We start from the raw sequence: 25874 nt of genomic DNA on the forward strand, positions 1-25874 counted from the left end.
ATGCATTGTTCTGCTGTCACAGTCAATGCAGCCTGCGTGTTTACTCAGAGCAGACAATCATAGGAACAAGTATTGTACAACAAAGGGTCTAATTCAGGGGACGCCCCCTTCCCCTCCAATCACAGCCCTCCGTCCCACAGGCGACCGCTATCATGGACGCTCTCTCTGGTCAGTGCGAACATTCCAAATTGTTTGCGGGTGTTTAACCTCGTTTGGTTATTACGCTCCTCGGTGCCCAAAGACAGAGTGAATTAGCATCTGTGACGGCGTGCAATGATTCGTAAAGAATCTGCTTATCATAAATATAAGGGTTGTTCCACTGGGGACATAAAGGTCAACTCTGGTCCATGTCTCTCCACATGAGCTACAGTCAGACATATTGTTTCTCCCTTTTCCCAACAGTTGGTAGCACTGACATTAAAGATTGGTCTGTTTCTTTATCTCCTGCTTGCACCAATGGGACCTTTGCCTCGATCCAAACAAGACAAACAAATCACACAGTGGGCTCAGAGGCACGAGGAAAAACCCCTCATTTAAAAGGGCCCAGGCCCTGTTGATGCACCTCCAACTTGATTTTGTTTTCTTTTGTGTTTCTTTTTGGACTTAACTTCTGTAAAAGTCTGCTTCCATGTTTGAACCCTTTACTCCATTTTTTGTCGGAGGTAAAAAAGAAAAAAAAAAGTGCGGGGCAGCAACAGCTGTGCGCGCGTCTGTGTTTTTCTCCTCACGTGTCGAGGCGGACCGTCATCGGAGGAGTGTGTGTGTGTGTGTGTGTGTGTGTGTGTGTGTGTGTGGTGTGTGTGTGTGTGTGTGTGTGAGAGAGAGAGAGAGAGAGAGAGAGAGAGAGAGAGAGAGCAGAATTTGAGGACGAGCCTCTAACTTCCCCAGTGGACCCTCCACGTGAGGACATCCCCCACCCACCCACACACACACACACACACACACCCACACACCCGTACATACAGCAAAGGAAGAGGAGGCGTCAACCTAACTTTAATAGAAAATCTTTTGTCTCAATTGTTTGTTTCTTGAAAATTAAAAATTAAAAAATATCAAAAAGTTATTACAGTTACAGTTAAGTTATTAAAAAATGAATTTAAATTGGGGGTTTTTTTAAGAAGAAAAGGGTGAAATAAATATTTGTCGCTATAATTTCCTTCTTTTTTTTGGGGGGGGGGGGGGGGGGGCATTAAACATATGAATCAACGAAGGTGTATCGCCATTAAATATATTTATACGACAGCCAGCGCCATCGGCCCATACATCCTTTTAATGGCAAATACAGTCGAGGCTTCATTCTATCTTTGAGATTAATGGACTTTTATCCCGGGCATCATAAAACGCGTCCGATGTTTGGTGACTGAGCAGCTTTGGTGACTGTTTCAGCTGCTGAAGAGAGACGGTGGCCCGGGGGACAAGCACAGAAGAACCCCCCCTCCACGAAACACTGTGATCTATATGGTGGCAGATTTGATTCAATCCACCCGAGCTGCAGCCGCTGCTGGGCTACAGTTTAAACACTGGGCCGGTAAACACAAGCTGCCTGCTGGTGCCTCTGAATTCCAGCTGCGGTGGAGGGAAAATCCAGAAAATTCCCTTAATAAAATAAAGCGTGAAATGAGGGGGGAGTGCTGCCAATTCTAATAATGACCCCAACAGCAATTTAGCCTCAAATTGATCTGAAAGACAGTCCTAATCTGGAAACAGCTCCACGGTCATCACTATGAGTATTGATTAGTCGGATTACACGCCCATAGTCGGACCTGATTGGCGACATAATGCGATTGGATAAAATGCTTTTAGATCACATCTTGCTCTTTGTAAAGGCAATTTAATGTAAACTTGGGGGGACAAAGTATTACCGCAGTGAACGTTTGCTCCACCACACAGAGTTTTGGGTGGTGAAGGGTTTTATTTTGGAAGTTTTGTCCCGGCTCTCCCTCCCTCCCTCTCTCTCCATATAATGGAGTAGAGGAGAAGATTGCGGCGGGTGGGGGCGCCTCTCCGCCTTCGACACACTGCTCCGCTTCAGAATTTGCAGCGAGGGAACTGCACGATGACCTGAGCAGCGACCAATCGCACCGAAAACACCGGGGAAAGCGACACCATCAGAAGGAAACAAGCGGACGAGGTTTGAGCCGAGGGGTCCACAGAGAGGAGCACCCTGAAGAAAGCGGACTTCCCCCCCTCCTCCGCGCCATCTCCATCAGATGTCCAAGTTGTGAGGAGCTAAAGTTCGGTGTTTCCGGGACTTTAAACACGTAAGTGCTTTTGCAGACCTTAACCCCCCACAACCACCAGCATGCGTTAGACACTTTAGGAAAGTCTGCTGTTAACGCACGGCGGGTTATTCCAGCCTTCTGTTTTACTTAAAGGTGTATTCTCAACCTGCTGCACCCCATGAAGCCCTTGCACAGGAAACATTGGCCCGTGGGAGGTTTTTGGGGATGGGACCTGAGCTGCTATAGCCTCTCCCGGCGGATGTCGCGTCGCTTTAAAGTTGCTTCTCCTTTAAAGCTGCAGCGTCTTCATCTGTGCGTGGATCAAAACTAGTTTGCGTGTTTTGGTCACTACCATTGATACACCTCTAACATCTCCTGCTTTGATATTCGTGATACGAACGTAGCAGAAGGTTGTAGGCTTCCAAATTCCCACTTCCAACTGTTTTTTAAAATTGTTTTTAAGTCTTTATTGTATTTTTGGCAGATTCCCAAAGGCTGCCTGCAGAAATGCATTAGTCTGATGGTGAAGTGCCTTTCAAAACTGGAGTTTCCCCTGACTATTAGCATTAAAACGTTAAAGATTTAGGAAATACGACCTTTATTGCCTGTAACTGTTGATCTGACCAGAAGCTTTTGTGCCTCCATGCAATTTAATTAGGAAGGACCTTCTTGTCATGAGCAGCAGTCCATTCTAATGGGCATCTTGGCCATTGCCCATTCCAGTCAGGTTATTACATTTATGACAGACGCCCAGTTGTGACTCTTGCTCCACATCATTTCGATCGAATCAGTTTCTAACTGAATAAAGCAGCAAATCGACTGATTGGCTTGATTCAGGCTTGTACACCTGACGTCGTCCTGCTACCAGTTATATTTCAGCCTTCCACCTTAAGGCTGAATATCCACCCGAGCTGAACTTCACTGCAGAGGAGATTGAAGCCGTGCTGGTGTTGGAAGGTATTTGCGGCGAATGACGGCTTTCATAAGACGCATCATTCAAGTAAAATCAGGAATATTTTCATTACGCCATCACTTTTGATGTTGCAAAGCATAGCTTCCCTCCCACGCAGCATAGCGTCTGTCTGTCGTGTTCCATTCCCTCTGACAGATCCGCGCCCCAGAGAAACCAGTACGCTCAACACGCATGGAAATTGTGTAGTCTCAAAACCAAAAAAGCGGCTTGATAAACTTTATCTTGACTTATTTGACCCAGTTAAACCCTGAGTGTTGCACGTGACTTGTCCAGAAATGACCCAGCAGCTCTGTTTGGATGCTTTAACTTTGGACTGTGTTTGGTACATTTGTTGTCATTCAACTCAACAAATGGCTGCATTTACGCGCCTGTTCTTGCAGCACGCGGAACGCTACAGCGCAGTGGTTTTCCACAAAGATCAGTTTTCACATCTGCGCAGCACACGCTGTTCCCGCCGGAGTCACTGCTGGCCCTCTCTCTGTCTCGCACCGGTACACACACTCGGTTACGTGCACCGTGTCGTTGCCTTGCGGTGTGTGTCCAGCTCTACCTCCTTTCACGCCAGTGTGCTGACTCTGAGTTTTCCACTCTCTTGTGCCGTGAGAGCCAGAGATATTAGAGGTGAATGCCTGAGAGAGCCTGCACATGCACAGGGGTTAAACTTGCATGTCCTGTGCACCATGGCACATACCCTCTTCTCACATTTTCACCAGGGCTTAAAAGCCTGAACACGTGCAGCGTGTGCTTGAAACCGCATCCGTCAGGCACGTTTGGCGGGTATGGGGGGTGACCTGCGTGCTCTGGTCCATGGTTTGTTTACTCATTTTCTTTAGTTTAAGGTAAGAATTTAAGGGGGAATGGCTGTAAACTAAGGACTGTTTAAATTCTTCTTGTGTTTTTTTTTGGAAAATCTGGACAGCATTGCATACTACATGTGAAATTAATGAAATCTTGCCATCTTCTTCCTGCTGTATGAATGCTACTCATTGTTTACTTATGTGTCTTTTTGTACTTTGGTCGGCCAGATTTGCAGTAATGAGTCATTTCTGGGGTTCTTTTTAAAATGGACGGTTGGTTTTAGCAACCTTAGCTCCTAAATAGCAGGATCCAAACATTTGTTACAAAGTTAATCTTATTGATGCGTACGCACAGCACCTGCTCACTTAAAATCACCACAAGTCAAAATGGGAATGCATTAGTCTGATGGTGAAGCACCCATTCCCATTTTACAACCAACGTGGAACTGAGTTTGGTGGCACAGCACCGCGGTTATTACCACAGCTTCCCCCTCCAGGACTGCTTGATTATAAGCTGGATATGAACTTGGCCATTGCAATCACCATGATTTGTGTGAGGAATAGAAGTCCAAGGCATCCAACATGAACATTGGTGTGTGAGTCCACCAGGCAGGCTGCCTCCCTCCATCTTAATTATATGTCTGTCTTCAGTTTTCACTCAGAAAAACTGCACTATTGGCCAGGGGATTAGGTTTTACTAAGATCTGTTGCGTAAGTAGCTGAAACCTGGAAACAAATCTCCAAAATCAAGATTCTTTCTCCAAAAAAGTGGTCTCAGATTGTCCACGGTAAGCAGGCTTAGCGCTGGGTGGGTTCATGGAAACATCATTAAAATTGTCGTGACATTAAATGCAACTTTAAGTTATAGAATTGAAAAAAGAGAGAAACTCCCAAAGGTGTTCTGCCTGGTTGAGGTCAGGATTCGGTGCAGGCCAAACAAGTTCCTCCACCCCAAACTCACCACTGTCTTTATGGACTTTGCTTGTTGTTCGTGTTAGAACAGGAAGGAGTTCATCTCCAAACTGTTCCAACAAAGTTGGGAGTCTTGGTTGTCCGAAGCATAAAAAGTTCCTTTCTCTGGAAATAAAAGTCAAGCCCAACCTGAAACACTACCCCCGCACCGTCCCCCCACCACCAACCCCACAGGCAGGCCAGCACTGTTCTCCTGGCAATGGCCCAACCCAGACCCGTTCATCTGATTGGCAGATGTGTCCCTCCAAAGATCACATCTGCACAGCTCCAGAGCCCCTGGCGGCACTTTACATCCCAGATTCTTATATGTTCCATTGCACTTAGTGATGTAAGGCTGCTCAGCTGTGGAAACTCATTGCAGGACGCTTTCTTCATGCTGTTCTCTGGCTACCCTGATGTCCACACAAAGTTTTGGGGAAAAAGTTTTGGGAAGTGATGTGGATCACAAAGATTCTTTTGATTCTAATGATTACATTTACCAAATCACTTATTTAGCCTCAGATCACCAGTATCTGTTCATCTCAATGAGTTGTAAATATCTTTTTTTTAAATTAAAATACAGCAGTATGAGTTTGAAATGCCAGTGCTTCTGAAGAGCAACAGAAAAATAAACATCATCTGCCCAACATCCAGAAATAACTCAGAACTAAAACTAGAAAATCACTCAGAGAGCGAACCTCCACCTAATAGCCCATTTCTCCAATTTTGCAAAGATTCCTTGTTGTGGTATAGACAGTTCCTGAAAATGTCATTAACATCCGTTCATAACAGACAGGCGAGTGGCGGCTATCACCCGACCTCTTTAATGGAGGTAATCAAAGGAGGAGGGGGAAACCAAAGCAACGTCAGGACAGTCAGGCGGAGGTGCAGCTCAGGCGGGGCTAAGCCCAGGGATGAAACCGTGCAGATCTGCAGCCGCATTAGGAGTCCGTCTGCCCGATGTCTACCAGCACCGGCCTATTCTTGAACGACTTGGTTGCAATCCAGATGTGGATTCGTGTGATTTTCTCCCGTTTATCCCGCCACACGTGTTTACCTTGTACTTAATTTCCTCTGGCCTGAGCGACTGACTCCGCTCCATTCACCAGCGCAGCTGTCCTATATTAGCAGAGTGCTGAGCGAAAGAGCAATAAGAAGGAAAAGGGTGACGTTGAAACGCTCAGGTAATTGCACCGAAAAACAAGCCTGGGCAAACAGGCCAGTGGGGTCATTTCAGGGTCATGTATGAACGCTGTTTCCCTAATGTTCACCCCAAAGGTGTATTCGCATTGGGTGTGCATGTTCAAGAGATACTAATGCAAAGATCATGTGACCTTTCCCCCGGTAAACATTCTCTGGCTGTACCCTGACACCGTGGCTGTTCCCAACCCCCCTCCTCTGTCTCTGCTGTCAGCTCCCTTGGAACAAACACAGATGATTAATAGGGAGTTTGAGGAAACTTTGGAGAGGATTGGCGATGCCAGAGAGGATGTGAAGTCCAAATGTTCTGCATGTGTGTTTTAGAGCAGAGGTACTGGGAGGAAGGTCGACCACAGAGGCTTTAGCCATTTACCAAGCAACCCCCGGAGGCCTGGGCAGAGGCTGCCTCTGCTCCGATTGACTCAGGCTAACTTTGACTGGGTAAGAAAGAGAGTCGGGAATGGGGAACGGATGCTCTAGTGATGAGGACGAGACAAACTCTACCAGAGGTTTTGATGAAAACTGCTTTCAACTTTCTTTTCCATGGATTGTAAGGCCCATTTACTTAAAAAAACAAAGAAAAAAGAGGTTTTTAAAATATTTTTAGAATTGTTGGAGAAAGGAGGATTTAGACAGCTTGTCAGAGGCAGAAAAAGAGCAATAATTGATGGTGAGACGGAGAATCTTTTCTTCAGGCTAGACGAGCCTGCTGCTGGCTGACAGCACTCAGCAGTAAATTGCTGTATTACTTGGCCTTGTATGGCCTCTGACCATTGGAATGTGCGCACACACACACACACACACACACACACACACACACACACACACACACACACACACACACACAGCATTTTTTTTGGAATGCTCTATGCATTAAAGCTTTTATTATTGCTGCAACGTTACCCAGTGGCGGTTTAGTCCACGTGAATGTATCAGGAGCTGACGTCCAGTTGCAAAGATGGTAGCTTTATGTTAGCAAGCTTACCCAGATGTATGTTGCCCAGAGTGGGGAAGTATCTGGCAAGAGTCCCCTTTGAAATACAGCCTCAATGGTTGGCAGCCCAGCAACGCTGTGGAGACACAGCTGTAAATATAGCCAAGGGTGCGGACACAAAGTTTAACCTATATTTAGAAAGACTGGGAGAACCAAACGGCGAAAAAGAGTGCAAGTCCAGGATTTTTCTATTTCCCAGGCAACTATGATCCAGTTTGCTACAAACGTCAGATTTGCCTTTCCTTCCCAAATCCCATGAAGTGTATGAGACAGGAAATGACATTGGCGCAGTAAAAGTATGCTTTGAAGTATTTTTAGCAGCCCCTCTTGGGGTAATATGTTGGAAAATCGAGGTTTCCGAATTATTATTTTTTTGGGATTCTCAGAATGATAGTAATAATCACAATCAGGATTTGGAAGATTTGGAATGTTGTTCACCTGCGCGCAGCCTAAACTGTTCAACAGTTCACGCAAAACATGGATATGTAGGTGTCCTTGATGTTGCCAGCTGCCTCCGTGGCTGTTTTGTCTGGAGGGTTGCTTTCACCTTTCAGCTGCTACATTTTCCACAAACGTTTTATATAAAAACATCAGGGAACTGTTTTTCTGCCCCTTTTTCCCCTTTTGGTTTTATATATATGAGTATATATGTGATAGGTTTCTTTCAAAATAAAAAGTTGCACAGAAAAGCTAAAAATCCATTAAATTGATAGTTCATTTCTTTTTTTGTCTTGAACACATCTCCACCTCTGCCACGAGGAACGTCTGACCTAAAGGGCCTGTTACGCACAGATGTGACTCTCATGGCTGCAGCTGGATCACAGTCTTAGGTTCATTCTGCAGCGAACACTCTCCCGATTGTGCCATATTAATTAAAAAAATATGAACAGAAGGGGAATAGAGAGCCTCTCATCTATCATTCTGCACAAACAGAGCCAAAGTAGATAAATAGTCCGTTTGAGGGGAAAAAACCAGAAATGGGAATATTGTGACTAAAAAGTAGGAGGAGCATGGGTGTGAAAAGTGAGGAAGAGTGTGTTCACGTGTGTTCACGCCTTCATGGCACGATAGCGTCTGGCTGATAATTTGAATGCCTCTGTGAGTGACCGCTCTGATTCTCTCCGCAGCATCATGGCTGTCTCCTCCTCCTCCTTCTCCCCCTGCCTGCTCCTGCTCCTGTTCCTGATTTCCTCCCTGAGCTGGGTGTCCAATCGCAGCTCTGCCTTTTTGATGGAGCGTGGTGGCGCGACATCATCCGGTAGGTCACCGCCGTCTTTGCGCCATCCGGACAAACCCTGACGGATCCCTCCCTGCCCGTCCCGGTGCTCATCAAACATTAACAAGTGCGATCGCGGTTGTCCTGTTGACACTCCTTATCGCGTCTTATGTCAGACGCGGAGTGCAGAAAGCTCTGTGCTTGGGGGTGCGTGTGGAAATGTTTACTGTTGAGCAAACGCCACCCAGGCTGATCGATAAAGCCGGGGTAAATATATGATCAGAGCTCCTCTGTCAAAGTCCAGGGACGGGATGATGCAGGATGTCCAGACAGCTGACCCAGCTCTTTCTGAACCATCACATGTGTTTATATAAAAGAATGCCTCGGCTGAGAGCATCTGAGTGTCATTTATTAATCCAAACCCCTCTAAAACCGTGTCCAGGAGGCATAAAATAAAAAAATTCCACGGTGAAGAAAAGGATCAAATCTGGCTTCTTCACTAATGGCTGAAGCCACTGCAGCTGCAGGTGAGGGGAAGGTGTGCCAGGGCGTCTGTTTGCCTTTAGTCTGCGTTTAGTTGGGCAGCACATGATTTAGCGAAACGCTAACAGCGAGTCCAGGAACAGATCGATTTTGCTCTTGAATTTGTGAATCTGTTTGACTTTTGATTCTGCTTTAATATTTCGTTTTATTTTCTAATGCCTTATGAAATTGTGCTGTTCACATTTCCCAAATAGTAAATATTTTGAGGAATATAATGGAGAAAATTGATCAGATGGAGAGCGGCAGAGACTGACTCATGGCAGAAAGCTTTTTGATTCTTTTACGGCTTTTTCACGTGCTACGTCTTCTATGTGACGATATTCAGCAATTGATGAGAGAGTTGGGGTCGAGTCCCAGGAAGGGTCGAAGAAAGGTGTGAACTTTAGAGGGCTACGCACGTTTCAACCTTCAAATAAACGGATGCGTACACATGTCTCAGTACTCAGTACTGTAAGTGAATAAATAAACCCCACCATGTTTTGTGCCCCATGTCTTTGCCCTTTGACCTTTTGACTTTGGGCCTGCCCGCCTCTGTTGGCTCACTTTGCTTATCTGATGAGCTCCCAGACGAGCAGCTGTGAGACGTGTGAGGGCCAATGGACCGACATCCTGCCTGTCTGGCTCACTCGGTCGTTAAAATCGACTCTGAAGTGGAAATCTCGCCCTGGTCTTCCTCAACAACCCCTGAAACATCTGTAAACACAGCACGCTCTTGATAGCCTGAACAAACATGGAGGCAGACGGTAAACTTCTCAGGCTTCACCACCGTCAGCACTGTTTTTGCACTTTTTAGTCGCAGACACATAATAAGTCCATTAAAGGAGACTTTATATAAAAGGTGCTCCACAGGGGCCCAGTGGGCGTCGTCCAGCTTTATCTCCTTTCCCACACTGAAGCATATAAAACTAAAAAAAAGGTATTAAAATAAGTGTGACAAAAGAGAGAAAGCACCATAAACCAGATTTTGCTGCTCTTCTGTTGCTCAATTGGATGTAAGATGACATAACCGAGCCAGCTCTCTGGGTTTTTAATGCCATTAGAGGAGATTAACCTCGTTAGTACTGGATAATAAATCGCTGAGATCATAATAGCCGACCGGGTGACTGCGTGGTGGAAGCACACCAGATTCCGCCTGTCGGACTTGAACGATAGGAACGCTGATGCTAAGCGTCATGGGAATCAGACGGATCCCCTGATCCTGAACCTACGGTGAGGAGTGAACAGTCAGGCTGGGAGGAGATGTGAGCGAAAGTGCCTCCTCCGAGGTTGTTTACAAGACCTGTTTTGTGTCCCTTGTTTTGTAACCTGTTGCAGTATCCCTCCCCCACCCCCACCCCCAACCACCACCCCCCCACCTCGCCTGCTAACACCACAGCTCCCTCCGCTCATTCTGAACTTCTTCGTTTTTCGCTTCCTTGGCACGGACAAAGACACATTCCTCCTGAAAGACAAATAACATCTGCAGTCGTGCGCGCGCGAGGGGAACCTGGTGCAGTGTTGACCGTCACTGTCAGCGTGTGGCGCCAGTTTATCCATCTGGTTTACAGAAGTGTGCGCAGACAGGAAGTGATGTGGATCCTCAGGCATGGACAGTAGCACCAAGTATGTTGACCACAAAGTGGGCAGCGGAGACACATTCTGCTCTTAAATTGGGATCTGCTGCCACCAATCAGCTTATCACAAGTTATTCGAAACCTTCCTATATCTTTTTCCTCCATTCCTGGCTTCAGACAGGAAATACCTGTCCAAACACACAAACGCTTGGCTGCTCCAAAATGTCTAAAAGTTAAGATCCCTTTGAGCGGCACGTTAAGGGTCACGAAGATCCTTCACCTAGATTGACTCTTGCAGAACCCTGGAGGAGGCTGCATACATTTCTTCTGGCAGAACCAGCAGTAGGACAATATTTTGGAGGCCTTGTTGGCTGAGCTAGCACTGCCCAGCTGCTCCACATTATGTTCGATCTCAAAAAGGAGCCTGATAATTATCCTGCCTAAAGCCTATCTTCATGTTGAGAATGCTTATTTGCCATTACCTCTCTTATCAGCAATAACTAATAATCTTTGAGCTTTGTAAGATAAGAAGTCTTAATAGCATTTAATAACATAAGCTGAGCTTGTACAGAAGCTCTAGTGTTTGCAGTGTTTGTGTTTTGACATTTGCCAAAAATGGCTTTCAGTATATGAAAGCCAGCTATATCACCCCTGCCTCTTGGCGCAGGCTAACTGAAACCACGGTGTCTTCTCTCCCCCTTCAGTGGGCCCCTGAAGCGTTATTAACGTCAACGCTAACTTAGCTCTGCAAATGAGCTGGAAAAGGTAATAATTCATCCGCAGCAGCAGCCTCTGTTCCCTCGCGCCCCCGTGACAGCCAAGTATTTATCTGACCAATAAAACCTTTCACGGGTCGCTTCTTGATGAGTTTTATGCGGTCTTTGCCAGCAGAAGAACCTTAGAAAACCCTTTATTTGGACTTTTTAGCAGAGTTTAAACCTTAATGGCTGAAGCTCACATGTAGGAAGATAAGTGGTTTTTGAGCTATTTATCACACACCCAGACGGGTGCACACACGTGTTTAAAGGCAGCTGGCAGGTACAGGCAGGCTTCATCTCCCGAGCGCCTGCGTCTCTGCATGGAAAATGTTCAGGTCTGGCCTGCGGGAGGAGACAGTGAAAACCAAATAACCTTGAGCAGATCAGCCGGTTTTCACCTCAGTTTGAATAACGAGTCGCTCCGGGTTTTTCACCTCTGACACACTTCTGGTTCACAAATATAAGCATTTTCTAAAATTCCGTCACCTTTTGACCTTGAGCTCCAGTCCTCGCACCGAGGTGGGCGAGCCACTGTGTGCTGTTAAAGCTTCTGCACAGAACTGGAACAAGGAGCAATGGATGGCACAAATGTGCACAGATGTGCAGGTTTAAAAGAGGGGAAAAGTTCCCATGAAAGTGAATGCATAACAAAATGTTCTGAACTGATATAAAACGCAGCACAATCGTGTTTCGACTGCCAGTGTTCAAGCTGGACCAGGCCAAAGCTCTCCCAACCATTGGCAGTCTGCAGAGAGCGGAAAAGGGCCAAAAGGATGAGAAGCGGGGGCACAATGGAATGTTAACTGTTGACCGCACAAATGCTTGTGTACAGATGTTTTGCAAATACTTTAAAAGTGAGAACATTCAGTGGGGTTATGTGAGTATAGCCTTTCTTTTATTTGAAACCCATAAAGAATAAAACATGACCACATATTGCCTCCCACAACCTGAGGTTTGTTTTTAATCCCGGACTTTGTCTTGTGAAGCCTGTTTATGTCCTCAATCCGGCCGTGATTTAATGCTCCAGCCTTTTCCGGAGGACAGGAGAAATCAATAATTTCCTCGGTTGCTTATTTATGGTGCCAACAGTCCCTTATTATGTGACTCAGGAGGGGATGGGAATTCAGCCCCCAGTGGCTGAGGGGAGGCGGTGCGTTTTGCATTCTGCAACGAGAAGGGAGAGCCAGAAAACCTTAGAAAAGGCGATCACTGTGTTAAAATTTAAAGGTGGATCTACAGCAGATTAGATCTTGCTTGTAGTGCCACAGCTGCTGGGGTCCTTCAGGCTGTGTGTTTTCCTCGTGGCAGCTCTCTGGCAGCTACAGGTAAGTCGTCCATCGCTAAAAATATACAGCACAGTTCCGACGCCGTGTGCGTCTGCCAGCTGCTCTCCTATCCCAGGTTGTAAAATAGCTCCTTGTGCAGTAATAAGATATGATTGCACAGCGTGTCACAGCCTTTCAGCTGGAACATTTTATTGACTCTCAGCCAATTTGGTCCATATGTATGCTCGGTGGATTTGAAATATTATGTGATTGTGTTGTTTACTGTGTACTTGAGTACCCTAAGCATGTTTGCAGTGGGAACTGGCATTGTGGAACTTTGGTTACACAAAACCTCAGAGATGTCAGCAAATGGGATTCATCTACCCGGAGCTATTTGATATCTGTAGGGTTTGTCTCACATTATTTCTTTGTCCTCCTCCTGTTGTCTTTTAGCCCCGTATGAGCCTCATTTCACCGAGTGCGTCTCCAGGAACCAGGAGACGTTTCAGTGCTGGTGGAGTCTAGGCAGTTTTCACAACCTGTCCTCACCGGGGGCCCTCAGAGTCTTCTACCTGAAGAGGGAGTCAGGGTAACGGCCCCTCCACTCACAAAAGCCTCGGCTTCGTCTGCACGTAGCACAGGTCTAACCGCTCGCTCCGCTTCTCCTCTTTCTCCTGTTAATTTCAGCTCCCTGGTCAACGAATGGAAGGAGTGTCCAAAATATATCCATTCGAACAGGGAGTGTTTCTTTGACAAAAATCACACCTCGGTTTGGACCAACTACTGCATGCAGCTCCGGAGCCACAACGTCACCTACTCTGATCAGGATTACTGTTTCTTTGTGGAGAACATCGGTACGTAACATTTGCACGTCCGTCCCACAGTGGAGACATGAGAGACAGTGTTACTGACAGCTGGCATAAAGGCGTGAGGAAATGGGACTCTTCCGTTATCAAACATCACAGACACACACTGTTTACATGGCAAGTGTCTGACCAGGCTGTGTTTTGTGTATGAAACAGTGTTTTTGGGGTGGGGGGGGTGGGGGGGTGCCTCACATCCCACAAAAAAATGTTCTCACGTGTGAAAAATGATGAGTGACTCTCGATGAGTGGCTCGAGTGCAATCTTTACTCCATCAAACATGTGAATCACTTTTTTCCCCAGTTCGTCCTGACCCACCAGTGTCTTTAAACTGGACTCTGCTGAACATAAGCCCCTCCGGGCTGAGCTATGATGTCATCGTAAACTGGGAGCCCCCGCCCTCTGCAGACGTCAAGGCAGGCTGGATGCGTATAGAGTATGAGATCCAGTACAGGGAAAGGAATTCCACAAACTGGGAAGCAGTAAGTCACAGATACATGACACAGGTCCATCTAGTTTAATTTAAAGTATGGTGGCCCGGGCACAGGTTTCCTGTCTCCCCCTGATCACTTGTGGCTAAATGCATGTAGCTATGTTGGTAGCACAAAACAGCGTCTCTGTTGAGGGAGTGTAAGGAGGGATCTGTAGGTCAGGGGCCACGGGACCACGAACAGACTCGTATTCATTTCCGTCTGAGCCACTGTGTGATGTGCAGCTAGGAGTGCGAGTTTGTAACCCTACCCATGAGGTCTAAGCCTTAAAACTTAGCAGCCTCACCGTGATAAGTTGTTTAGATTCAGTTTATGTTTTTTTTTTAAACTTCCCTTTGTCTTTTCATTAGCTGGAAGTTCAGCGGCACACCCACCAGACCATCTATGGCCTGACCATAGGAAAAGAGTACGAGGTGCACATTCGTTGTAGGATGCAGGCGTTCCAAAAGTTTGGAGAATTCAGCGACTCCATCTTGATTGAAGTGACTGAAATTCCCATCAGAGGTGAGTTGATGGAGGCTCCTCTGTAGAGCCGTTGGTTATCACGCTTTCGGGTCCACTGCTGCTGTGATGACGGGCGTTGTTTCACGGTGTCTTCCAGAGTCTCCCTTCTCTCTCACCCTGGCACTGGTGTTTGGGGCCGTCAGTATCCTCGTGCTCATTGTGCTCGTTGCTGTATCTCAGCAGCAAAGGTAGGAAGAAACTCTTCCACAGGCACACAAGCACATGCATTTGTTCTTCCATCTTTCTGATGACTCATTGACATACTAATGCATTACAATTGCTAATGCTAAAAGCTAATTATGGTAAAAGACTGCATATGCATACATTCCCAACAGCTGATTAAATTCCATCTGCTCTGCTATTACAGGTTAATGATGATTCTGCTGCCACCAGTTCCAGCACCCAAAATTAAAGGCATCGATCCAGAGCTTTTAAAGGTACAGCAACACGTCATATGAGCATAATTGTTTTCAAATGATGTGATGTATTTTCAATCATAGAGTTATTCTCGCATTCAAAGCCTATAACCTCTTTAAATAGGCCTCGTTGCTTTGTGTAAATACACACAGAGGCTGATGAATACTGAGATCAAAGTGGCTCCTGTAGGTGGAATGATATTTATTCATTCATTTTGTTGCTATTTTGCACTCAGAAAAATGTGAAGCGCACTGGGGTGGGTTTGCTGTGTCCTCTCATGTAGACAAATTGAAATCCTATTTTCATTTGCCTCGCCGCATCCAGGTGATTGACATGGAAAAATTGTGTCCTTGCAGAAGGGGAAGCTGGATGATCTTAATTTCATCCTGAGTAGTGGGGGCATGGGTAGCCTGCCCAGCTACGCACCGGAGTTCTACCGAGACGAGCCGTGGGTGGAGTTCATAGAGGTGGATGTTGAGGAAGGAGACGCTGGAGAGAAGCTAAACAGCCGGGACTCGGACACCCTGAAGCTGCTCGGTCTGCCCCTGTCTGTCAGCCACAGCGTGAACACGATGGGCTCCAATACCATTAGGTAAGAGGAAGTGGAAGGGGAAGATGTTTCTGTTTAATTTGTGAATAAGTCAATGGAACACGTCCTGTTGCAACTTTGAGCTCTTTTAGATCACCTTTGACTGTTCTGATCGTCTTTGACTTGGATCCCCTTTGCTGTCTTCCTGTCTCTTCCAGCATCCCTCATGATGATTCCGGTCACATCAGCTTTTATGACCCCGAGACGTTTAATCCCGACACTCAGGTCCTGATGGGGGCGCTGTTGCCCAGCCAAGCCGAAGAAGACAGCAGCAAAGATGGTAGCGTCACAGGATCTCTGTCACAGGACACCAGAAAGACACCCGGGGTCCAAGGCCAAGCCGGAGGAGCCCAGACTTGGGTCAACACGGACTTCTACGCCCAGGTCAGCAACGTGATGCCCTCTGGAGGCGTGGTGCTGTCCCCCGGTCAGCAGCTGAGAATCCAGGAAAGCATGGCAGCCACAAAGGTGGAGAAGCAAAAGAAGGCAAAAGATCCTGAAGACGGGGAGGATGCCGAGGACAAGAAAGAGGGCGAGCAGCGGCCCCAGGTGCTCCTGATGGATCCCGAAGGAAGCGGCTACACCACGGAGAGCAGTGCCCGACAGTTCAACACTCCCCCTTGTTCCCCCGAGCCTGCCGAGGGTTACGGAGCCACAACCCCTCAGGCAGCAGCCACAGCGGAGCGTCACCAGTCACCGTATATCCTTCCTGACTCTCCCCAAACACAAGTCCTTGCTCCTGTTGCAGACTACACAGTGGTGCAAGAGCTGGACAGCCAACACAGTCTGCTCCTCAACCCGCCTGCCCGCCATTCTCCTCCTCCCCCTGTGCCTCAGAATCCCCTTAAAGCCCCGCCTGCTATGCCCGTGGGATACGTCACCCCAGACCTTCTGGGGAACCTGTCCCGTTAAAGTGACACTAGCCTTAGACCTTCAGGTGGGAGGTCTCGCGTCCTGGTTCTGCCAAGTTCCTGATGGAAACCTGAAATGTCCCTGCAGAGAGACACGGATGTGTGCAGGGTGCCCAAAGGGAAATGTGAAAAGCGGATGACACGTTAGTTAATTTCATGCTGGGGTATCCAGAGGTGTCCGTGCACCTTGTCGAACTAAGACAAGAGTCCAGAAGCAGTTGCTCTCTGCCAAACCTGCCTTGGATCGCATGAAACCTCTGGCTAATCGTGCTTTTGAACAATGACAGTGTTGAAGTCTTAATTGTACAGAAAGCCTCCAGCCGAACCAGTGTTTCACACCGTGCCACAGGAAGTCATTGTTGCTGTTGACAGCGCTTGCTGACTGATGTTTTGCTGCTCAATGGTCGCTTGATTTCACAATCATACATTTCTTATCTTGTTAATACATCAGCAGAGCTATATTTTTATACATTAGCACTAGCCCGCCTCAGAACCACACTATTAAAACAACACTATGCAGTGTTCCCTAGCATTCCTACTTTAATGGTGTCAGATATATTTTCATAGATTATACATACTTTTTTTTTTACACAGCTACTGTATCAATGCACAAAAACTGAGGAAAAATAATCCACGTCTGATGGATACCATTATATACTATCCCATTTTTGCCCTAAAAAGGGAGATTAATGAAATGAAGGAAATTACTGATTGTATTAAAGGTGGTAAACGGGAATAAGAGCTTTTTGGGGGGGGGGGGGGTAGTTAAGAAATTTTCAGTAACAAGTGACAGACTTTGTGGTCAGTCTCAGCGTAGCTTTTTAACTCTAATTTTTAAAGTTGTATACTTTAGATATTTTACTCCCCAGCAGTCCTTGACGCAAGTCATTGACACCTGGGAGCTGCTTGGTACACGTAACTGTCACCATCATGTGCCTTAACCAAAGGCACGTCATTTAGCACAACGGGCGGAGGGCGTCCAGATCCCACCGGTTGGAATCCCCAACTCAGCCATAAGCTCTTAACTTGTACACTTTTTCCTATTTTGCTCGGTTATTGCAGGGGCAGCAACTGGAACAAGTGGAAAGACTGTGAATGCAATTAGTTGCAATGCTAAACTTATTAACGGGCAGATATATAGCGATCATACGTGCCCACGATAGTGTTATTTGCTCATTTAATAGCCTTACTAGTGCTTTTGAATTTTTGCATCGTAGCATTGTCATTTATCAGGCGGTAGCTGCAAAGCTTTTGTGTGAGGACTCCCGATAGATTGTAATTATGCCCACAAATGCAACCACGACCTGAACACAACACTAACTCTGAATTGCTTTTGTTTGCGTCCCTGAGAAAAGCTGGCAGATGATTGTATCAGGAAAGGTCATTGGTATCAAACAGCCACACAATAATGAGAGCGGCGATGCCAGGGCCACCAGGCGCTTTATGAAAATGTGAACAAGATACTTGTGTGCCATTTCTCTTCTGCCGTCCCTTTGTTCCCAAAGAGCTACCGCATAGGCACTGCTGTAGAAATGTCTTAATGTATTTACCAGTGCTGCAGTCTAACATTACAAGCACCTAATTTCATGCTTTTGGGGTTATTAATCAGGATGCCATACTGATGGGACGTGAGGACGCGCCAGAAAATCACTTGTATAAATGTGAAGGTTTGTGATAAACTGGACGTTAATGACTTGTTGATTTGTTTACTCACAGCGCTTTTACCACAAAGAAGAGGGTTTTTTGATCAGTCTAGCATGTCTGGGTTATACCTTGCTGTCTTTTATTTTCTGCCTGTCCACGGTGTCGTGTAAGAGTGTGCAGCCTTTGTTTCATGTGTAGAAATGTTTCAGTCACTTTGCAAGCACTTTGTTCACGTGTGTAAAATGTGTGTTTCCGGACTAGAGCGTTGTGTTTATTTTAATTATGCAGCGCAGTAATCGGACAAAAAAGCTTCAGTGTTCTCTGGGTAGACTTTCTTTTTTTTACACTACCAGATTGATGGAGTAATGTACTGTAATAGGGTACTGAATGTTTGCTGTCAGATTTGTGGCTAGATAAATCAGAAAAAGACCTGCATCTCTCCTTTATCTCTCCTCTCATCCTGTCCAAGAGTTTATGTGTGTTTGAATCTGCTCTCCCCATGTTTTGGCTGGTTTTTTATTACTTTATAGTTTAGGAAATAATCTGGAGGTTTGGAAACGGCGTCCAGCTGAGCAGAGATTCGAATGGTTCATCTTCCTCCCTGTTTTTCTATCGGTCTGCCCACCATCCGATGAGCACGCGTCAGTAATGGCTTTGCTATTATATCTGTTTGAAGCACATGTTGCAGAATTACAGTGGATAATGGCTGCATTACTTTTGTGGTGAAATTTGTGTGTTGAAATGGGGCGCATGGGCCTTTGTGTTGTTTTTCAGACCCTCTACTTTAGAGCTGATATTGACAGCTGACGCTGCTGGTTTTACTGAAAATCAAAGCTGTGTTGGATTGCTCGCGTCCTCTTTCAGCTTTTCCTGTGTTGTATGTGTGCTTAATAAGCTCCAGAAAATATATAATTACAGCATCTCAATTATTTTGTCTATGTCATCATTTGACCTCGAAAAAAAGAAATAAATAAAAGCACTTTGCTGCTACATTGTTGCTTTTGTTGCCTTCTGTACACAAGAAAACTGAGCCCTTTAAACCTGAAGATGTCGATTACGAACCAGCGTGCGATTCCCGTTCAGCCGTGCACTTTAAATCCAATTGTGAACGCAACCCACCGGCTGCGTACACGAGACCCCCGTTAACTACCCACCAGGCGTGTGATTAAAAGTAAACAAGGAGCACTCAGTGACAGGAAAGGATGTTATTGAACAAAATGTACTGGCCCACTGTGGGAGAGTTCACATGCAAATTTGGTCCGTGTGTGCTTGTGTGTGCATGTGTGTGCATGTGTGTGTGAGAGAGAGAGAGAGAGAGAAAGCTAGGAAAATGGGAATTGTGTGGCATTTGCAGGATGGAAAGTACATACTTGTTTGCGTGCAACACAGAAGCACTTTGTGCTTGAGAGAGAGAGAGAGAGAGAGAGAGAGAGAGTGTGTGTGTGTGTGTGTGTGTGTGTGGTGTGTGTGTGTGTGTGTGTGTGTGTGTGGTGTGTGTGTGTGTGTGTGTGTGTGTTTCTCCCCTGTTGCAGCACTTAGAGGAAACGGCTGCAGCAAGAGTTGTGCATTGTGGTGAAAGCATATTGGACAATTAAGACGGAGGCTGTGTGTTGCACTGCTCTGTGTGCAGCTGATTGAATCAGAGAGACAGCCACTCACAGCTCGTCTTCTCAGGACATTGCTGGTAATTACCCATAAGTCACCGTTCCCCTGTATTGGATCTTCAGCCCAATTACGCCCACACAGGCAGTCCTCCCCAGGCCTCATTCATCACCTCCGTTTGCTTATTGACCTTTTCAGACAGTTCGACAGCCAATTCCTGATTTTCTTCTTCGCTATGTTTTCGTAAAGAAGAAGAGAAATCGGAAAGGTTTCTTTTTGCTTCTTCACCTTTGTGTCTTCATACACTGTCACTTTAATAAAAGCCATCAATTTACAGGCTAGCTAAAGATCTGGAGCCATAGTCGGTGCAGTCTCCAGCAAGAAGGATGCAGGGTTGATTCCGGCGCGGGTCTTCCTACGGAGAGTTCGCAGATTCTAAAACTAAACAATTAAAAATTAAGAAAATATTTTTTTAGAGTGTCCTTTAAGATATAATCTTTAAAAACGTGAGGCTTGCCCCCATCTAACCATCAGATATGGAACCAACACAGGAAAACAGTAAAGGAATGCTGAATTATTTGTGTAACTTGGTGCAAGTGATTCTGATTTCCTGTTTTTAGAAATATGGAATATTCCAGCTCGCCTGGTAGAAAGGAGATGAAAGCAGTGATGGATTTAAATAATTTTTCAGTACCAGAGCCGCATCTGACAATGATCCCTGTCCTGACAGGTGGACCCCAGGGGGGCTGAGCTGGGAGGATGTCAACTTCACATCCCAGTCTGTCCATTCTGTTGCATCTGAATCATCTCATCATGTTTTTGGGTTCCAAGAAAATCTTTGCTGGTGGTCAAACCCCAGTGAAAGTTCACCATCAAATCAATGACAGTCAGTTGTGGATTTATTCACTAAGTGTATAGAAGGCCTTGAATCCTTTAGTCTTGTATGTCTGATGTGTGTCTGTTTTTGTGTTCTCTAACTAGGTTTTGGGGTTTTTCCGTGTCGCTCTCCAGGTCCGGGAAATCTGAGGTGGAGTCGCAGCGCATGAGTGCCACTCACGCAGTTTTCGGGAAAAGACGATTTTAGATTTTGCTTTTTTAATACACTGTCCAGATTTTAATATATTGTATCAGGTTAGCTCTCTGTAGATGTTTCATCTCGGTGTTTATTTCCAGGGTGATCACGTAGCTTTCAACCAGTCATCAGACCCAGCTGAAGGTCATGGAAAAAGCCGTTCCCTTTATTGGAATACTGGAGAATTCACAGTCTACAGATTACTATATCACACTGCTATCAACAGGAGACGTGTTATGTCAGATATCTCTGACCTGCAGGGAGATTAGTCTGTGGCTCAGGCTCCTGCCCTTTGCACAGCCTGGTAAGGAAGTTACCACAGATTCTTTAAATTGTACTGAAAAGCTCCAAGTCAGAGTAAATTTTAGGTGGTTCTGCCTTTTGTGCTGATCTCTGAGTGCATCACCAGTCTGAGCTGTCCATTCTGCATGAGGCTTCTCGTGTCTAGACACGTGACTGGCCTTCCTCACTGTACTCGGTGTCAATTTTACACCCTCTGACCCACTTAGAATAGAGTGCAAAGCCAGCTGGGGTGCTTGGACATGAAGGGGAGGAAAGTTTAAAGGAATTCCATTCAGCTGTAGTTATTTTGCATCTTTATCAATCGAGGAAGCTGATACGTGCAACAGCGGGGATGGGGGGGGGAATCCCTTTTAACCGGAAGAAGTGTCGAACAGCGCCAGGCTGGAATGGGGGACTGTTCTGTTGTTGATGGGTGGAGCAGCAGGAACAGGCTTGACATAACCAGACCATCTGTCCCCACACAGTACCTGAGTCCAGGAAAAATGGTCCAGCATCCTCCTGTTACAGGTCCAGGTTTCAGAATGTGTTCGGCTTTGAAGCGACAAGATAAGCAGAGGTGGTGGTTTCCTGTCCTGCGTCTTCTTTCTGACAGCGGCTAGGTTCCTGACAGAGAGGTATTCTGTGCCTGGTAATGAATAGGAGGAAGTCTGGAAAAAACTATCTTATCAAGTTAGCTTTAAATTGCAATGCACGTGTGTTTGCGAGTGTGTGTATTTGTCCTCACATTTACTACACATGGAGCACCAAAGTACTCATTCTACCAGCAAAATGTGGCCTTGTTTGCAAGAAGCGAGCATTTTACTGGGCCCCACAACTTCAAAGGAATGTTTAAGGGTTAAGACTTAATTACTGGGTAATGTATTAGTTCTATAAAGGTCCCCACAAAGATAGAAATATGAGGATGTGTGTACACACGTATGCATGTATCGATGTATGTTTACACACATACACACATTTCTATGTATGTGCACCCATCAGAAGCCTTTTTGTTTTAAATCATTGCATTTTCATGGGATTAAAGCACATTGAGGTTTCAGCGCTGAAGTATCTCACTCATCTTCACCATAAAACAGGTCAACTAGACCTTCTTGTGGTTCCTTATAGATGTTTGACCTGTCATCAAGAGGCTCATTCATTTCTTCTGCTCAATAAACCCTACAATGCACTAAATCATCCGTATGCAGATTTTATTGCAGTCACGGTCCAAAGGTCCTCACTGAAGCACTGATGGATAAGGTGCAATTGCCTTTTTCCTTTGGCCTGGACCTGTTCTGTCATCCCTCTATTCCTACATTCTGCTTTATCTTTCCACCAGATTCATCACTGCTTCAGCAAGTGGCTTTAATAATAACCTAAAATGATGAGACCAAATCAAGTAAAATCAGCCCCCCTCCGTCATTCCAGTTTGTGGTCCTTCATTGCCACCTGCTGATAAGTTGAGGCATTTACCAATATCAACGCGTTATCTACGCATGTCAGACGTAAAACATATAATGAAGAGTTATGAAGTGGAAAGGTCAAAGGGTCTTGCGGTTATGTTGCCTCACAGCCATGTTGTCAAGTACACGCCACACATTTTAAAAGTAGCTCAACCGTCTTTATTTCACTCCCAGGTTCCATTTTATACATGTGTAACTTTGCACACTTCTCTGCACAAGCATCAGGTTTTCAGGGTGACTGTTCATCTTCCCACAGAAGCCATCATTGAGTACAGGAAGTATGCTCCATCAGCGTCCCTCGTGTTCTTCTTGTCTACTAAAACAACAAGCTACTGTTTCTCTTTCATTCTTAGAAAGCTCTGGATTTACGTCATCCGTGTGTATGCTAAAGCCTATGGCTGCTAAAGGAAAATTTAAAACAAGTTGTGAAAAACATAAAAAGATTTTCTCCTTCCTCTTCATCGTTGTTTTAAAGGCTTGACATGTTCTGGAGGAGCCCTCTCCCCTCTCCCCAGCCTGACTTCCAGCAGACGCCACTAGAGCGTAGTTTCTGCGCCGGCTTTCATTGAAGATGGGGAGAGCAAAACGGAGAAGGCGACCGACAAACATGACCGCCACACGCCCTCCTGAGAGAGGCAGGGAGCAGCCCACTGACAGTGATCACATTAGCTGCACAACTCCAAACTAATCACCAACTGGGGCTGCATTTGTGTGATTTAGATGTGTTTATCTGTGTCAGGGGTGCCGTCCCCTCTCTCAGGGTAATACTTGTTGGTAAAAAGATGGTATGAGTTAAGGGAGAGCCAGCTTACACCTGCTCTCACCCTCAGTTCACACCCTGGGGTCAAGCTCACTGAGCTGGCTGCGGCTGCTGTCAGACGGCGAGGGGCGAGCGTCACTGTCAGGTCTCCCTAACAACATTGACAGCGTCGCCTGTCGGTCCGTGTCACTGTCAGGAGGCGGGCAGTGCCTCGCTGCAGTGTCAGAGACCGACGGGCTCCTCACCCACCACATCGCCGAACAGCCTGCGTCAGTGTCAGCATCAGCTGGCCTTAGGAAAGGCGCCAGTGTCAGAGGCTTCTGCCCACTGTCAGCTGAACTGGGCTTTTCACCTCTTTGATTCTCAGGGCCTCGTGGCTGCTGCATCGTGCGGTGGCAGGTGATGCAGGTTCAGCGCTTGCTGTGCCTGGCCTAGGTCTAAGTGATCTGGCCTCTGAGGTATGTCACCCATGTGCACGCGACCCTCATGTTGACCTTGTCCACCGTGGCCATGGTGGTGACCATGACCTCGGCCAGAACCTCGCGTGTGAGTGCACTGGCTATCCCCATGATCACGGTGACCATCACCATGGTGCTGGCGACCATGGTGATGGCATTCATGCCCGGTTTCTTCTGCTCCAGGTGCTACGCCATTATCAGGCTGTGCACTGGTTTTTGGAGTGCACTCTTGTAGGGTCTCAGTGGTCTGTGGGGGTAGGAGGGAGGGGGGTGAGACAACATAGTGAGAATTCCTGCATATTACTCATCTGAGTGATGGTGACTTCCTGCACTTCATACCTCATGGGTACACTCGCCACAGAGAGAATTGCAGTAGGTATCTTTGACCGCTCGCTCCACGTGTCCGTGTCCAATAATGGAGTATGGCAGGGAAATTCGGTGAGTGAGGCGGCCACACCTGTTTACAAATGGATGGAGAAGCATTGTTATTGTAAAGAAAACAGTGACATCTCAAACAAACTAGAAATGTTGCTCCCCTCTGCGGGTAACAAACCTGTCATAGATGAAAAAGTCATTATTGTTTCCACCCAGTGTCTGCCACACATCGGGCAGGGCCTCGTCCTGCTTGTACAGACTGATGTGCTCTGTCAGCCTCTGCGCCAACATGGCGTGCAGCCCCTGCGCGTGCGCCCCCTGGTGGCTAACGACCATGTAGACCACATCTCTCAGGCCCTGATTCTCAAGCCGCTGGCGCAGGCTGTCCATTCTACCCAGATGGAGGAAATCAGAGAGCATAAAGTGAAAATAAAATATTATTAGGTATATATTTATTAGCTTTTACACATGCTCAGTAGGGAACAAGTATGTTGAGTGGACATTATTGTGCCTTTATAACAAAATTGACTAATGTTTGTATACCTGGATGCCTGCACCATGCAGAACAATCAGCTGGGCTCTAAGAGGGCCACAACAGTCACGCGGCCCATCGCCTCCTTCATCGGCTCCAGGTCCCCTATCTTCCAGACGGGCGGCAGCTGGCAGCGAGGCCCGTCCCCTTCGCTCTCTGCACCTCCTCCATGGAGCATGCAGAGAGCGAGGAGCAGGCCAAGGCACGCCCTCATCTCTGCTGTGCCTCCTGACTCCCCCAGTCAGCTGATCTGGTTGAAATACAAGATAGTTTGGGAAGTGGGGGGAAGGGGGTAGAAGGAGAGAGCAACTTCAGAAGGTCATGCAAAGTTGTACCAAATCTTAAAGAACGAGTATCATTTTTACATTTTCCAGATGCATCTCGCAACACTTTCATAAGAGGGATTAGAAACTGCAGCTTAGATCATATCTCTGCATCTGTTCTTGTTTCCATAAAAAGAAATTAAGCTCTTGGAGATATCATCTAAAAATAAACCCAACTGGAAGCAGGCTTTAGTGGAATGTGTATCGTCCATATACCTAAAAAGGGTCAGTATAAGCTTAAACTATTTTGAAAATATTTGCATTTAAGCGAAAAATATTTATTCATTATGTTGAAATATAGTATTACAGATGCTAACTATGCATTAGATGATTAGACCAAGAACTACCTTCAGATTTCTGGATAGAAGATGTAAAACAGAATTCCTTCACTTACTGGTAAAAAAGTTCTCTGCTCACTCGCAACTGCAGCAACTCCTCCAGCAAAAACAAGCATCGTCTTCCCCCGCTCCCCCTTTTATACTCTCCCACTTGTTTTCCAACCCAGATGAAGGACAAAGTTCAGCCAGCAGCCTGCTGACAGCAATGTTTTTCAGGAAACACAGGAAGAAAACTCTCTGTGTCGACAAAATGGGGGAAGAAATGATTTTTCTTTGTTTCTGTTAGTTCAGGAGAACAAAAATTTACCTTTATGTAAACACAAATCCAAAAATGCATGGACCACAGAGCACGGAGCTACTGGTAAAAGGTCTTTACATTGTATGATGTACTTTATCAAAGTTTAACATCACAGAATTTGATTTCGCAATTTTGATTTTTTTTTTTTACACAAAGTGCAGAAAAGAGAAGTGGAAAAGAAAGGGGCGGGGCTTAGGGTTGAGTTCTGCATGTTTCTGAGTCACACAAACAGGGCAATTTAGATATTTACAATTTAGTGAGATGGTAATGGTAGGAAATATGGACGAGGATTGAGATCATAAACAAGTAAATGGCAGTGGTCTAGTTACTGTTGATTAAACTAACTTTTACATAAACTGTAATTGCATCACGTTTGTCCATTTTACATATGGAGGGATACGGCAAATTTAGATTTTATGTAAACTCACAGTTCTGATATTAAACCAAACTCAAACTGTTCAATAATAAATGCAATGTGGTTAG

General features: G+C 46.0%; 2 protein-coding genes and 1 long non-coding RNA gene across 4 annotated transcripts; 2 read left to right on the forward strand and 1 right to left on the reverse strand.

Annotated features, from left to right (window-relative positions):
* Positions 1-1891: 1891 nt before the first annotated feature.
* On the forward strand, positions 1892-18881 carry ghra (growth hormone receptor a). Of its 2 annotated transcripts, XM_057033230.1 has the most exons (10): positions 1892-2261; positions 8265-8395; positions 12926-13061; positions 13160-13326; positions 13639-13817; positions 14177-14330; positions 14428-14518; positions 14698-14767; positions 15104-15339; positions 15495-18881. In XM_057033230.1, the coding sequence occupies exons 2-10, from the start codon at positions 8269-8271 to the stop codon at positions 16246-16248; spliced, it is 1914 nt and encodes a 637-aa protein (XP_056889210.1). In that variant the 5' UTR covers positions 1892-2261; positions 8265-8268; the 3' UTR covers positions 16249-18881. The 2 variants fall into 2 exon arrangements, with proteins under 2 accessions (XP_056889210.1, XP_056889211.1); XM_057033231.1 differs by lacking the exon at positions 8265-8395 and having other exon boundaries at positions 1894-2261.
* Positions 18882-19458: 577 nt separating this feature from the next.
* Positions 19459-22038, forward strand: LOC130525483 (uncharacterized). The gene is made up of 2 exons (XR_008950499.1): positions 19459-20379; positions 20475-22038. It is a non-coding gene; the product is annotated as an uncharacterized LOC130525483 (long non-coding RNA).
* A 405-nt stretch (positions 22039-22443) lies between these two features.
* Positions 22444-24671, reverse strand: selenop (selenoprotein P). The gene is made up of 4 exons (XM_057032302.1): positions 24444-24671; positions 24079-24291; positions 23865-23982; positions 22444-23772 (listed from the first exon to the last, which is right to left on the reverse strand). The coding sequence occupies exons 1-4, from the start codon at positions 24644-24646 to the stop codon at positions 23431-23433; spliced, it is 876 nt and encodes a 291-aa protein (XP_056888282.1). The 5' UTR covers positions 24647-24671; the 3' UTR covers positions 22444-23430.
* Between the last annotated feature and the right edge of the window lie 1203 nt (positions 24672-25874).

The sequence above is a fragment of the Takifugu flavidus genome, chromosome 5, assembly GCF_003711565.1.
Source record: "Takifugu flavidus isolate HTHZ2018 chromosome 5, ASM371156v2, whole genome shotgun sequence".
NCBI lineage: Eukaryota > Metazoa > Chordata > Actinopteri > Tetraodontiformes > Tetraodontidae > Takifugu > Takifugu flavidus.

Excerpts from the sequence above, each read along its gene's own strand:
- ghra (XM_057033230.1), top strand. The coding sequence starts at position 8,269 with ATGGCTGTCTCCTCCTCCTCCTTCTCCCCCTGCCTGCTCCTGCTCCTG. Across the intron at positions 13,062-13,159 it reads TACCTGAAGAGGGAGTCAGG|CTCCCTGGTCAACGAATGGA; the intron begins GTAACGGCCCCT and ends TGTTAATTTCAG. Across the intron at positions 14,519-14,697 it reads GCTGTATCTCAGCAGCAAAG|GTTAATGATGATTCTGCTGC; the intron begins GTAGGAAGAAAC and ends CTGCTATTACAG.